The 15,142-nt window shown below is 44.1% G+C and overlaps 1 protein-coding gene across 1 annotated transcript in view; it reads left to right on the top strand.

Annotated features, from left to right (window-relative positions):
* Positions 1-13,103, top strand: part of LOC135904912 (uncharacterized) — a 37,218-nt gene extending 24,115 nt beyond the window's left edge. The window contains exons 5-8 of the mRNA XM_070535906.1: positions 2,102-2,167; positions 3,397-3,489; positions 9,499-9,600; positions 12,953-13,103. Coding sequence (XP_070392007.1) covers positions 2,102-2,167; positions 3,397-3,489; positions 9,499-9,600; positions 12,953-13,008 — 317 coding nt within the window. The 3' untranslated portion in view covers positions 13,009-13,103. The remainder of the gene's footprint in view (positions 1-2,101; positions 2,168-3,396; positions 3,490-9,498; positions 9,601-12,952) is intronic.
* The last annotated feature ends 2,039 nt before the right edge of the window (positions 13,104-15,142 follow it).

Raw genomic sequence — 15,142 nt, 5'->3', positions numbered from 1 at the left:
GGAAGCAGTAAAAGCGCAAGTTGACGATACGAAGCACCACTCATTCCTTCCGAGAGGCCGCGATTCGCGTTTACGGGGGAGCGGTACGTTGGTTGTGGGTGGCCTTACATCACGTGACTTCCGGTCGACACCATCAATTTTTGTGGAGTTGAGAGCACTGCTCCGTGGATCGGATCTAGCGGCGAAGCTGCTCCAGATCCGCCAATGAAAGGTACAGGAGACGCTTTCAATCTCCCAATGGAATAGACTTGCTCCTCAAGGAGCAGAAAAACTACTACCGGAAGTGCTCCGAATCTGCCATCGGAATTCATATATTTTATAGAATCATTTGATCACAAAGGTGCAATATAGGACTCCTTACTATCGCGGCCAGTTAGGGGATACGGTGGTAATCGGAATGTCGGCTTCATCAGTTTTTGTTAATGCTCGCCTGCTTCTACACTTTCTTTCTGTGCTACTCTTCGCATCGCTTGTATGAACTTATCAATCAATCGGTTTTTTTTTATTCGAAAGCAGTCCTACGGCCTAATTCGAATAGCACATGGCATATGTGCATATATAGCGTTTACTGTTCTATGAAGTACAGCACGTGCGCCCTTCAAAACAAGTATACATGTGGAAGGCGTCAAATGTATATATTTTCCGCCATGACCTAAGCCGTGGCTTCGATTGCGTCTACCTGTGAAGTGAACTGCATCAGACATAATGCTTTTTTTTTTCTTTACGACTCTCTATAGTCAATCTTGGCATATTGTCGTTACAATGCGGTTGTTAATGCTGCGAATGAAATTGAAGGGGTCACTTGCTTCGTCGTAGAGTTACTTTCTGTGAACACACTTTGATGTCCGCTTTTCATGATATTTCGATGGCAGGCAGTGGAACACAATTCAAATTGAGGAAACTTCTAATTCACGTAATATCAACAGGGCTCATAAATACAAACGCTTAGCACAGAAATCTTTTCTCCAGCATTCAAACATGAGCACGTAATGTGAATGCAGTTTGTGCAGGTAGCACTCCAATGAATGAAATAAACTTCTATTTACGAAACAGTTATCGCGAGCGTTTTCAGCTGAGGGTCACCCTAAGTGGGAGGGTCCCTCATCCCAGGAATCATCTGGCCGCAATCGCCTGCCGGGCTCTGGCGACAAGTCGTCGTTGGTCGTCCATGGACGGCTTGCACGAACATTTATTAACGAAAATAATAACGAATTTAATAATGCGTTCTAGCTCGGACTAGGTGTTGTCTACGGAACAATTAAAGACGCATCCTTAAATCGTTATTATTTCTGTTATTAAATGTTCCTGCAAGCCACCCCAGCTCTGGAATGGGGGTCTTGACCACCCACGTCTCGTCGAGGAGGCTGTTGATGCCTTCGGTGGCTGCAGACATCGACCTATTCGTTTGACTCAAAATATTATTCATCCATTTATACACCCAACCTTCTTTAGTAAAGAGCCCTAACTTGTGCCTTGTTTATTATGCCAAACGCTTTGTTCTAACATTAGCTTAAAGTGCCTGACTCCAATTGATGTGTGCACCGTATATATTACAGTTTCCTGTACAACTCCAAAGAAAGTGATCATTTGCTTGATTCAGTCTCGTACTAAGAACGGTAATAAAATTGTTGTCAACGTACATTCCGTACCAAACAAGCAAAATTGTTTGCTTTCTTTCATCCTCTGATGATAGCAACAGCCGATCTTTGATGTCCACAATTTTATCAATCCAGTGTCATCTACACAGAACTCATCTAAAAGAAAATCCGCCCTTCAATCATTTAATACAGCAGCCCACGATCACTTCAATAAAGCAGTATGTTGTTATTGCTGACCCGACTAGCCATGGTGCATAATCACAGTGAGGGATTGACCTAGAATTTTGTGGGTAAAAGAAGAAAATAAGGGCGAATTATATTGTCGTCGTCGTCATGGTTGTCGTTGTTGTCTGAACGAATTATAACAAGTCCTTGTCTTATATATCTGCATGATAAATTTTATAATAATGCGTTAACCATGGATAAAGATGTAATTACGTTTCTATTATAAACAAATTGGAATAAGTTATCCTTATTTTAATTCATTTTTTTATATTTTACAGTGATGCCTCATAAATGCCTCTTCATGTTCATAATCATGCAGGTGATCTCCTGCGCTGAAAGTTCAGGCAAGTACTCCCTATTTTGTCTGCATATATATGTGACAGAAACCATGCGATTTGCGGTTAATAGCCGGTGTCACTTGCTTGATGCTTCCAACGTCCGTTTAACGTAAAGCCCTGCGCAAATTTTAATTTAAGCATGCACTGTGAATTATGTACGAAGAGGTAATTCTCCTCCGTCAAAGCCAAAAGATGCTTCAAGTAAATAAGCTTGGCTTCAACTTGAGTTCTTACTCGAATACAGAATCAAAGCACGGTAAGGAGCGGTGTGCCCGCTGTTGCCATATATCGGACGACTCGTGGAGACAACAATTGCCGCGTTATTAGCTCACTATCCTAGAACTAAGCGTGTTACGCTTCTAGGAGTGTCTAGCCAGCAATTCATGAACCGCTGTTTAATAAAATGTTTTGAAGCTGCTAGTCCACTCTAGCACTGCAAGTTCTCCAGTCTTCTTGTCTTTTTTTTCTCCTGGTTTCCTTTTTCTTTAGGCACCAACCATCTAGATGGTTAATGTTCGCAAGTGGTACAAGTTGCAAGATGAAAAGTAGGGCTGAGGCTTCCTTTATTCAACCAAGTTATGCGTTCGTCTAGATAGTTCTGCATTGCCAAAGTTTGGCAGCACATCATAGCATGAAGAAAAGCACTGAGAACGTCCACTCCGATTATCTGTGTTGCGTTGCGTTGCATTGAAGAATTGTGGCTCGGTCGCCCACAGAAGAATTGCTTAACGTATCCACTTTACTTGTCACTTTGGCTGTGTACTTATGGTTTCGTGTTATTCAATATTCCTGGCCATGTGTCGTGTTTAATTCCTGACCGAACAGCCACATTCATATTAGGTTGAAATGGAGAAATGGTTCTGTACTCCTTTACACAGTCTCCCATATTCCCCGGCTACTTGGGAAGATGAATCAGCATATTGTAAAATAAGTCTCCTAAATTCAGTGACGCCTTCGAGAAGTTTCAATCCATCCGTCGTACTTAAAGTATCAAATTTTAGAAATTCCATGTTTAAAATCAGAAGTGTATTAATCTGAAATATTGAATTGAATCTTGTAGTGGCTTGTAGCAAGTGTCAAGCATGCATTATGTTTATGGCTGAGAAATGATTCCACAAAAAAGCGCGCGTGAGGCTTCAGATAAGCCCCGGGGTCTTCATTTGCCGAATACTCTACGCAGCGTATATTCCGTACTACAGCGTTCTGACACCTGACGATTTGTTTATTTTCTTCAGATATCTTTACGTGCCGCCATCGGGAATCGAGTTGCACTGCAGTCAGAAGACCGAACTGCCTCCAAAAAAGCAACCAGTTCCACTTCCAATGTTGTAAGTATTCGGTATGCTCTTGCCAACGTGAACTGCAGTTCCACAGTATTTTTACGCTTTAACTGTGTCAACAAAATAATGTGTTCAGTATAAATTTTATGCGTTACATTTGTATCCTAAGCTGACGTTACGTAAATGAATAGCTCAAAGAGAGAGAGAGAGTAAAAGGGAAAGGCAGGGAGGTTGCCCAGAGGGGAAGATCCGGTTTTCTACCCCACGCTGCAGAGAGAGGGGCAGGGGAAGTAAAGTGATAACAAAGTAGAGATAAAGAAAGAAAGGACCAAAGACACAATCACGGTTGGTCACTGTCACCGCATACTGTCACCGCACACCGCACAGCACAGTAGCACTTGCAGCACTATAAACATCTGTTCAGGCTACAGCCACTTGTCCAATTCTGTTGCCTTTTAAAAACTGCAACATTGCCCTCGTCGCCCTCTGCTGCGATGGCTTGTGATGGTGGCATTTTAAAATAAGTTCCTCTGTTAGAGGTATTCAGACAAAGTGCGCTATCGCGATTGCAAGCGATCGTCTCTGTGGATTATAGCGAGGACAGTCACAGAGAAGGTGTTAAAGTCTCCTCGTTACCACAGACATCACACGAGGCATCGTCGGCCCATCCGATTCGGAAAGCAAAAGACTTGGTGAAGGCCACCCCTAGCCATATTCGACAAATCATAGTAGCTTCGCGGCGGCAGAGTCCAGCTGGAATGCAGAGGCGTATAGATGAGTCTAGTTGTTGCAGCCGGTTGTTTTTAAAACTTCCTGCGTTCCACAAGGAGAACCTGATATCACGGCTGAGCATTCGAAGTGTTCTAGCGGCATCTGTCCTTGGTAATGGTATCGACTCCTCTTCGTCCCCTTGAAAAGCCGACCGAGCAGCGTTATCGGCGTGTTCGTTCCCTATGACGCCGAATTGACTTGGAAGCCACTGAAATGTCACGTGGTGTCCTTTCTCAGTCAAGGTATGGATTAGTTTTTTAAAAAATTATGGGGTTTTACGTGCCAAAACCACTTTCTGATTAAGAGGCACGCCGTAGTGGAGGACTCCGGTAATTTCGACCACCTGGGGTTCTTTAACGTGCGCCCAAATCTAAGCACACGGGTGTTTTCGCATTTCGCCCCCACCGAAATATGGATTAGTTGTCAAATCTTGAATACCAGTTGTTCGTGTGGTCCACGCCGCAGGGCTCATAGCAAAGACTGCAGTGCAGCCTTCGAGTCACTGAATATCGACCATCTTCGAGGTTGTTCTTGGCTGACGAGACGAAGTCCAGCGCGAAGAGCTGCAAGTTCCGCAGCCATCGGTGTAGTTGGGTGGCATGTCTTCAAAATGACGGTGGTGGCTTTCGCTGGGAAAACCACGGCTCGAGACGAACACTGGTGAGTTGCCGGTAAATCACTATAAATATGTACGTGGTCTGTGTACCTCTCGTGCAAATGGAGCAGCGTTAGTTGCTTAAGAGCAGGTGATGACAGATCAGATTTTTTCCTGATTCCTGGTACGCTGAGGTGCACTGCAGGTCGAGCCAAACACCATGGAGGAATTGATGGTTTAGTTGCGGGCTTAGTTGCGAGGTTAAACAGGGGGAGGGCGAAAAGGATGTGGGTGCAGGCGATTACGTCGACCTCATCTCAGAGCGCGACACCATTATCTCATTAAATCACTTCGAAGTTGAACGAGCTTGATGCTTGTAGCCTCGTTTATAACAGGTGGTGGCGGACGACCGCGAAGCTCTTCGTAGCACTAACGCAAAGGCTCAGAGGGAGCTGGCATCAATGTGAGACCGGAGAGAACCACACAGCTGGACATCAATCATGATGGGCCGCGAAGAGCAAAATCAAAGGAGCCGTGATAAACATTTCCAACTTTCATCTGAACATAAACGACTTCCTCTACAGCTGGAAGAAAGGAAACCGAGGGACCTGATCTGCATCTTATGAATAAGCGCTGTTCTCGTAAAAGTCACTGTTCCTGATAAAGATCACTCTTAAATACAACTCGCAGGAAAATACTCTGTATAAAAGTTTGGTGGATTATCTCAGAAAAGCTCTCATGGTGTGTTGTAGGAAAAATATGACATTCATCCGATGTGAATGTTTGGTGGGAGACTATCGACAGGTAGAATCTCCCAAATGTTATATTATTACATCTGCCTGAGTTAATGGCATGAACACGATGTAGATTTCATCTTATTTCCTGCCCAATCCCGCAACTCTTGAATGGAAAAATCAGCTATACCGATCGCCCGTCTTTCCGACCTGTGTTCGCCATCCTGTTCACTTAGCACTGTTGCAATTTTCTGTCGGAGACATAAACTGACTTTTTCAATGACTTCCGATAAACCGGTCAATCAAAGCAGGCTTTGCGCTTTCCGTGCAGCCGTCATTCTGCTTCGTTATTCGGAGGCTTGCGTATAAAGGTACCGTTATCCACGCATCCTCCAATTAGTATACGACACTGCGCGCTATTAAAATTTCACTACAGTAGCCGTTAAGCCCTCGAAATAGGATTTCTCCTGCTCCACATTCCCCGTTCCTTTCCATATTTGCCTGCAAGTGGCCCTTTGGTACCGTCATCGCGGAGTTGTGTCCTCGTTGTCATAGAACCGACGTCCTTATCATCATGCAAAGCAGTTAAGAGAGCAACCCCTGTCGCCGTAAATGCCTTCAAAGCCGCAGTAACTGCGGAAATCTGATATTTTTGTTATTCATTCATACACTTTTCCTACTTTTAAGTGTAAAAACTACCGGCTGTGGACCCGTATATTTCAGATGATAATTAGCGAATTATAAGCAATTAGAAGTATAGGCGTATCTGTACGTGCCGCGACAAAAGCTGCGAATGCGTTATGTTACGCTTTGTTTTTAGTGCACAGGAACACAGATCAAGAACAGTACATTAGGTTTTGATTTATCGTGCATCCGTAAAGGGCAAAGAGTGCAACAGAGGGTCGTTAAGGCTAAAACATGCGACAACACCGCGTCACTAGGGCACAATGCAAGTAATACAAAGAGACTTGCCAATACGTGTGACAGTGAAGTGGCACATCTATATGCTTTAGTTTTAGAGACGAAAACTCGCGAATTTAGGTTTCTATTAAAGCGGCGAGTAATGACGCGACATCAATTAAACAATATGTCATAGCCAGGTGATATAAATATTTGGGCGTACACATACACAAAGCGAGGACGTACTCTTGCATCCAGCAAAATAACCTTAGGATGAACAGGAAGCGAAATGCAGTTTTAATGAAGCCTAGGGCTCTTCGCGTCTACAATAAAACTGAAGTTATGCGAGGAATTAGGAAATGCGTAATGGTGCCAGTGATAACGCTCGCAAAATATCATTCTGCACTTTGACGATATCGACGCTGAAAGCTTTTCAATGGTCCCTGGGTCGAATCGCATTGGGGCCTAGAGTAAACCACAAATAAGGTAGCGCAGGATCACACGGCCTGGGCCTCTTTCAATGTCAGAGAAGTCCAAAGCAAAGTTTGTTTAGAATGAAGACTAAGGAACATGGACACAAACAAATGGGTGGATAAAGTGCGCAAGTATATGCACCTCGAAATTGTGAACACGAAATGGAGGAAGAGATGAAGAAGGTCAAGAAAATATTACCTGCCACAGGGTAATCAAAACTGGATTTAGGAAACCTAGAGTCGTCGAAAAGAAAGTGAGTGAAACAGGGACGGTAGATTGCACAGAAAGATTGGAATACAAAAAGAAAGGACTTCTTTGAAATATGCAAGCAAGGAAAGAAAAAAACTCAGGAGAGAAAATAGGTACGATAACACCAACGGCCCGAGGATCGAGTAGGCTACCTGGGGACAAAAAAAACTTGTGCAGATCCCGCTCACTGGAGTACTCACGGTTACGACATGCATTTTGCAGGTTGCTGGCTATCGATCATCGTTCGGGGTTCCACGTAGCGTTACTTGGTGCAGCAAATTGCTCGCGTACAGCCAGCACTTGTGGGCGTGACGCGAGCGTATGTGTGACGACGGCAGTAAAATGTCGACGATGATCGTATGACGGCGACGGCTTGGTTTGTGCTCCGGCTCTTTGATACGAGTTTGCGACACGACGATTGTTAAGTACTACAGAGGTACACTGGACGGGTGTAAGCGAGAGAAACACAGGTTGTGTCATCTTCGGCTAAGTGTTCTGCCATCGTACGTACTTACATGTTCGCCATGTGGCCTTTATTTAAAACAACTATATAATCTGGACTCCGGCAAGGAAACGTTAAAACCTATTTGACCGGTGCCAACCGTGAAGCGGGTACAATGTCGAGCACCTTCAATGTAGCGTTAGTCGCTTTGAGGAAAGAACTGGAAAATGTGGGCCAATCCAGAAGGCAGTGCCGTCTTACATAGCGCCTGAAACCACTGGTTGTCACAAAAGAGTGAGAGAAACTTGCACTTGACGCGCCAAAAGCGCCAAATGTCTCAAAAAGATAGTCGCCTTTCGAGCGATCGTGGCCGTAGTGTTGGAGCATCAGGTTGATGTACTTGAAGGCAGAACTATGATACCACCATCGGTCACGTAACTACTTTATTGAGGAGGCCTCGAAACGAGGCGAAACAAGAGTATGCCCACCTTCCCCAATAAACCTGGAACTAGCAAGAGCGTATTTCGCGTTAAAATAACACACCGGAGCAAATAGTGGAAACAGGATGAGGCTTGTGCCCACTGCAGTGAAAGTCCGGAGGCGGCTGAGCGCGCCTTAATTGTATTTCAATGTATTCACCAAGCAAAATACGAAGGGAACGGCTGCCTGCCAGAACAAAAAACATACCAAAAGATCAAGGGGAGGTATGCGAAATGTTACACTGCAATCCTCACCAGCAAGCATTGATGTCCACTGCAGAACTAAGGCCTCTCCCACCGATTTCCGATTAACCCTGTCTTGCGCCAGCTGGTTTCAAATTGAACACGCAATTTTCCTAACCTTATCACACCGCCTAATTTTCCGCCCATCTCGAATACGCTTTGCTTCTCTTGGCACCAATCCTGGCATGCTGCCCTGTGCATTACATAGCCTTCCCAATTCCATTTTTCCCCTTATTGTCAGCTATAATATCGGCTCTCTGCTCTCTAATCCACCCTTCTGTGTTCCTGTTTCTTAATGTTGCACCTAACATCGTTCTTGACATAGCTTGCTGCGTGGTCCTTAACTTCTTGTCAAGCTCCCTTATTACCCCATGTGGCAGCACCAATAGAATGGGACCATTTTATACTTTTATTGTCAAGAATAACGGCAAGGTGCCCATCGTGATTTAATGTATCTACCTTATGCAGTTCAGCTCGTTATGCGTAGATCTGATTGGCTCAAGCAGACTAGATAACAGTTTATCGCCAGCTTGTTTCTAAGACTATGTCAATAGAAGTAATCGTCAGCATCATCACTGCAAAAGACTGAACAAAATACGAGACAACAAAAGATTCTCATACAGGTATTTTGTATTAGGAAGCAAGTATAGCAGTTAGGAAACACGAATATATTTATGTGGCGTTGATGCAATGATCAATCAGGATCGCAAGTGCTGCGTGCTTTCACTTGTGCTATGATAGCATTCCGAGTAAGATTGAAGCAGTCAAGAGCACTCGTGACAATCAGGATTGCATAAACCATTCAATTTTCTAGTTCTATACGATGTCTCCAATGGAGGGTTCCATTGAACAATTCTTAAGGCGATTCCGACAATTTGAACTAAACACCACCTCGCACACTCCTTGTTCAACGACACGTTTTGTCATTGCTTGCACTCTGCACAAATATCTTATGCGGGTTTCCATGTATTTTCTTTAAGCGAATGTTTCTCTTAATGTTCAAGTGAATTTTCCACTTTGAAAACAATGACGCCCTTGGTGGCCTCGTTTTCGTAACTTTGCGCAAGAGAGTGCTTTCTGGCCGCTTCGAAATAGTCAACGTATCATCGCTCCTCTTTTTATCCGAACGAGTTTCAAGCATGCCTTCTAGGCTATTTCTCGTCTTTACAGCCCTGGCTTATGCGTCATGTCGAAGTGTGTGGTTAAGCTATTGCCTGAAGCCATATACCGTCAGCTGCGTTGACCACCAAACCTACTGCGACTGCCACTGTCGTGAGTATGGTCACTTCCTAGAATGGTGCGCTTAATGTGCAAAAAGATACATGCCGCTTTAATGGGAGCCTATAATTAGGGTTTATTCCCCGAGAATGTAAGCGATTCTTTAAGGAATCCATTCTTGAAGGCACCTTATATATTTTCATATCCATCGCGTATGTGAGTACAGAAGTGTAATTTACTATCAAAAATAACGTACAGCGCGAAGGACAAGGACAGCGAAAGACGACATACACAGCGCTGACTTCCAACAAGATTTTATTGCGTCACCACATTTTGTGTATATATACAAGAAGAGGCATGCGTAGAAAATGTACGACAGTCACAGGGGGTGTCCTAACAGCAAGTCATTGAACTAAGAACATTGTCACCAGAAAAAAATAAAAATTAAGCATTACGATTACTATCTGTTTAGAAACGCGACTTCACCAGGGGTCAGCGCAATTGAGGGCGCACTAACGCACATACTGCCAAGTTTTCTTATGAAATCAGCTTCCACAATTTCCCTGGTGAGCTGTGAGCAGTGTCTCGCTAAAACTTGCGTATCTTCAAAGAATGGCACGCAGCCGCAGTCCCGGCAATGAATGCCCAAGTGGCCTTGTACAGTGTTGCGGACGTTGTTACAATGCTCTCTTAGTCGATCGTTTAAGCACCTGCCCGTCTGTCCTACATATTTACTGCCGCAAGACAGGGGAATTTGGTAGACTACATTAGTTGTGCACGTCACAAACCGTTTTCTGTGCCCGACAGAACAACAACTCTGATGCGATTTAGGCGCGTTTACGCGCTTACAGAGCTTTGCCAATTTTTCCGGGGCTGAGAAAACGACTGTGATCCCTGCACGCTGCCCAATTTTCTTCAGCCTATGGGATACATCATGCACATATGGCAGCACTGCAAACCTGCGTCTTTCAGCCCGCTGGTTCCCTGATTGAGCGGGATTATCACGTTTTGTGCGCCTCAGAAGCTCTTCCGCTATGGCTGAAATTAAGGCCAATGGGTAACCAGCCCAAGAAAGACGATCAACCTGAGCAGCAAGACTATGTTGCATCTGGTGTGGGCACGATTTATTGAGGCTGTTAATGAGACATAACTTTATAATACCTCGTTTAACGAGTTTTGAGTGTGCGGAGTTAAAGGGCAAGAGTGGCTTCTTACTTCTCGGTTCGAAGCTCTTTATTTACTCTTTATTTATTTTCGCCAGATTTGTCAAAATTACACAATAAAAGCAGCGTTGACGGCACGCAGGGTACTGGCAACTCAATGTTTATTTTTTATTTCTCCTACTTTCTATAGCGCAAGGCAGGCAATGCTTCTTTCCTATTTTTCTTTTGTCATGCGCATTGTCCGTCTCTTAGGGTGAAATATCGTCTTCGCGCAAGTATATCCGTTTCCTTTTTTCTGTTAGTAGTATCGATGGTGGACTCACGCACGATCGCCCACTTCTGTCAGTGGCCACGGCTTCAAAAATTTCGGCCGTCAGCTTGCCTCTAATTTTTCCTAAAACTTTGATGTCGTGAAATTGAACGGTGCAACGGTGCTGGAGTTAATGAAAAGCGAGATGCCCAGCCGAGATTCCTTCCAAAGATGCTGCATGCTCTCTTGTCCTGTCATTGATACACCTGCCTGTTTTTTTCCTATATATCATCGGTCACATGATAAAGGTATATCATACATCACCGCTGTCTTGCAGGTAGTGTGCTTCTTAAAAATTCTGGGGTTTTACGTGCCAAAACCACTCTCTGATTATGAGACACGCCGTAGTGGAGGACTCCGGAAATTTCGACCACCGGCGGTTCTTTAACGTGAACCTAAATATAAGTACACGGGTGTTTTCGCATTTCGCCCCCATCGATATACGGCCGCCGTGGTCGGGATTCGATCCCGCGACCTCGTGCTCAGCAGCCCAACACCATAGCCACTGAGCAGGCACGGCGGGTAGTGTGCTCCTTCTTGTGGTTTATTGTGCATTGCTTGCTTTTCTGGACATTATCGACTCGTGCAAACATTTAATTGCGGGCCATCATGTATCAGTACATAATCGATACTACTAACAGAAAAAGAAAAGGGGTACTTGCGCAAAAACGATATTCCTCCCAAGAGACGAATAATCGGCATGAGAAAAGAAAAACGGGAAAGAATCATTGGCTGATTTGCGCTATAAAAAGTGGGGGAAATCAATAATAAACATTCCGTTTCTAGTCCAGTGCGTGTCCTCGTCCCTTTCTGTCCGTTCAGTACGTTGTGCTGAAAACCAATCGTGCTATGTGCAGCAAAGGAGCTCAGACAAACACTATTGCGAAGTTTATAAATACTTTCAGGGAATAAACCTGCAACACAGTGACTACTTATGTGAAAAGTGCTCAGCGATTTCATTAAAAACCTTCGCAGTGCCCCATTGGAGAACCTACACAGCCCAATAAATTGCAGGTCAAAAGCGAAAAAACCATTTTTTTCACGTCAGATTATAAAGTCACGTTCGAGAGATCATTATGTAATGAACGCGCACGAAAGCCGGTGGGGTATCAGAGCAGCGAAGCATACTAAGGGCGGGGAAGCGCCACTGAGAGTGTCAAACCTTACGTTTACAAGATTAAGAAATGTGTGGCCAGACACTCGGCTAGCTGCCGATTAGTGTTATTTATATTATTATATGCACTGGCATGGAAATAATTAGCATAATGATAATTATAGTCAACCTGATGTGAAAATGTTCATATGCATGACTTCTTCACCTCACATAACTACAGTATCATCAAGCGTCGTTGTTTATTTCAGCTACGAAATTGCAGCCCAATAATAGAAACTGTGCATGCAATCTTTAGGAACAGAAAACTTCGTAGCAAAGTGTTATTTAAGTAATAGGACTCACTACACCTTTATGGGTGCATAAAGGGTGTGCGGTTGACACGTGGATAACACCCTCACGTTTAAGGGCTAAGCTCAAATTGTTGGTGGGAACCAACGATGGCACCTTGTTCACCGACTCTTTCTTGCAAGTAAAAATGATGACAGCTGCGACAGGCGACATAAAAAGAGCACTAAATTAAGTTTCATATTTATCCCTCTGAAATTCTCCTGTTTGATATTTCTGCGCGCCCAAAGCTGTCAGAATCATTATATAGCTTTCAACTACGTATTTTGTCATCGCACTTCCAGTCATCACTGTGTCATCACGTCTAATCATCGCTGCGTTGCTCTCTGTAAATTTTTGTAAGGCCCTAAAGGTAGGGGGGTTACTCATGTGACAAGCAAACACCATTAAAGGTGTAAATATTTTGCGCTTTACAAGCCAGATTCCTTTTCACTTGATGCATAAAATTCTGCCATCGCGAATGTCATTTTACAGACGCTGTTCCCGCAGGAGGAAGGCCAAAACAAGGTCGCTTCAGGAAGCGCTGGTGAGGCGGAATGGCTCTCGTGATGCCCACAGTGTGTTTGCTAGGTGGACCGGATCTCACTGCAGATCTGAGCCTGCAATAAATGAATTTTTACATGGACGCTTTCACAAATGAAATTTCGTGTAACCTTAACCAAGTGTAGCAATGCGCACCCTCCGCCGGTATGGCGACTTCGTTTGTTGGATCACGGCCGGTCTAGAGCGCGCTTCTCACGTTTGAAGCGCGTTCCAGATCGGCCGTGGTTAGACGAATGGTGTTCAAATAAGGTGTTACACCTCTGTATTGTAGCGTTTGAGTGAGCGTGAAGAACTACAGTTGCACAACGCAAGTCACAAAGCTGTTTATTGGGGGAACCTGCGACCACACTGTGAAATAATTTGCACCCTAAAAAGTTAAAAAGGGTGTAAATGTATCTATAACTCACCCACTTAGGGTGTCCGTTATATAGGTAACACCCAAAAGGTGTGAGTTATAGACCCATTTACACCCTTTTTCACTTTTAAGGGTGTAAAATATTTTAAGCAAAACGAGTAACACTCAACACAATGATAGCGGCGTGCACACTCGTCGACCGTTCGCATCAGTTATTTATGCATGACTCGTTGAAGAGTTTAATCACTAGTTCTCGCAGGCCTTCCGGAATGTACTACGTTATTCGCGTTGAGCATGCAGTCTGGTTACACAAGTTTTGGTGATGACGTAGGTAGCAGAGAGAATAGGCTGCAATAACCGAGAATGTTCGGATAGATGCAGGCGCATCTTGCGCTGGGCGGTAACATTTAGCTTCTTTTAAGCCGGTGGAAGATGGTCACCGGGAAATGCAAATACGCACTCGTAGCGACACCTTTATTCCGTTGAATCTAAGTCAGTCTTATGTTAGCAGGTCATCGATGCTTTAGGGGCCCCTACGATCCGACAACACATATACAGGTAATGTGTGTAATGATAGCTTGTTCAATTACGAAAAACAGAAATGCACTCATTGGGACTACTTTGTGAGCCAAAGGATTCTAGCATTGCCAGTAGCGCGAGCGATGGTTTGACGCAGGGTTATCTATTCTCGGTTGTGCAGAAAGCATTTAAAGGAATCAAGCGCGGGCGGGACTTACCTGCAGCCGGCAAAAAGTTGTGCACGTGCGCGACAGGGTGGAAAAAACAAAACGTACAAGCCAGCAAAAGTCATTGCACCTACTAGTACGCCATGAGCGTGAAGGAATGATACCATTCTGCAATATTGTTCGGTCAAGTTCAAATTTCAAGTTAAACTACTTTCAAAGTACTTTGTTAAAGACTGTCTTTATTTAGGTGACCCATGCTTTAACTTAGCATTGCGAAGGTACAATAAAAATTGACGCATTTTCTCGCTCTCACTTTTTGCACTAAAAACTTAATCCTTCTCAATTTCATAGTAGTCGTATGTGTACCGTAATACTTCAGGTAAGCGATTGCATTGAGAATAGAGACAAATAAGGTAGGAAAGCAATGATTGACTACAGGAAAGGCTTCTTCTTTGCTACCTTACACTGAAAGAGCAATAGGGACGAGCGATCAAAGTAAATTAGCAAACAAACATAGCAAACACCAGATAAAAAAAGGAAGGGGGTATAATGCGGGAGTTTCAAAGTCTCTCTAATAGGTTACACGAGCGAAGCATATTCAATAGCGCCTAGATAGACTTCACAGCTAGTCTGCGCGGCTACTGTGCGTGGATCTGTACTGTATGTTCCACTTTATTCTTTTAGATTTGTCCTGTTGCTCTTTGTTTCCTCTTTCCTCCCCTCCTTCCTATCTTCCATTTCTGTTTTGCTGTCACCTCTCTTCTAAAGGCGTTGTACCCCTTCCGGTGGCAGTTGACAGCCTGCTCCTCGCTTCCCCTTTCCTGTTAAATGTATATATATATGTTCAAAACAAATAATAATAATAGTAAAAAGTAACAAACCTGAATAACTATCAAGTAGAATAGCTTTTATGTCTGGTTTTGAAGTATGTGATCTATTGGCAAGCGGTTTCGAAACAACTTCAAGTGTTCATGTTATACTTTTCGCGGGGATCCCGTGGGCGCTGCCATGTTTTATCACGCGGTACCGCGTCTGTTCATTGCCTCAACTGCCTCCGTTGCCTCCGCGTTTACAATGGGT

Source organism: Dermacentor albipictus, chromosome 3 (genome assembly GCF_038994185.2).
Source record: "Dermacentor albipictus isolate Rhodes 1998 colony chromosome 3, USDA_Dalb.pri_finalv2, whole genome shotgun sequence".
NCBI classification, from domain to species: domain Eukaryota; kingdom Metazoa; phylum Arthropoda; class Arachnida; order Ixodida; family Ixodidae; genus Dermacentor; species Dermacentor albipictus.
This window is presented reverse-complemented; position numbering and strand designations above follow the sequence as displayed.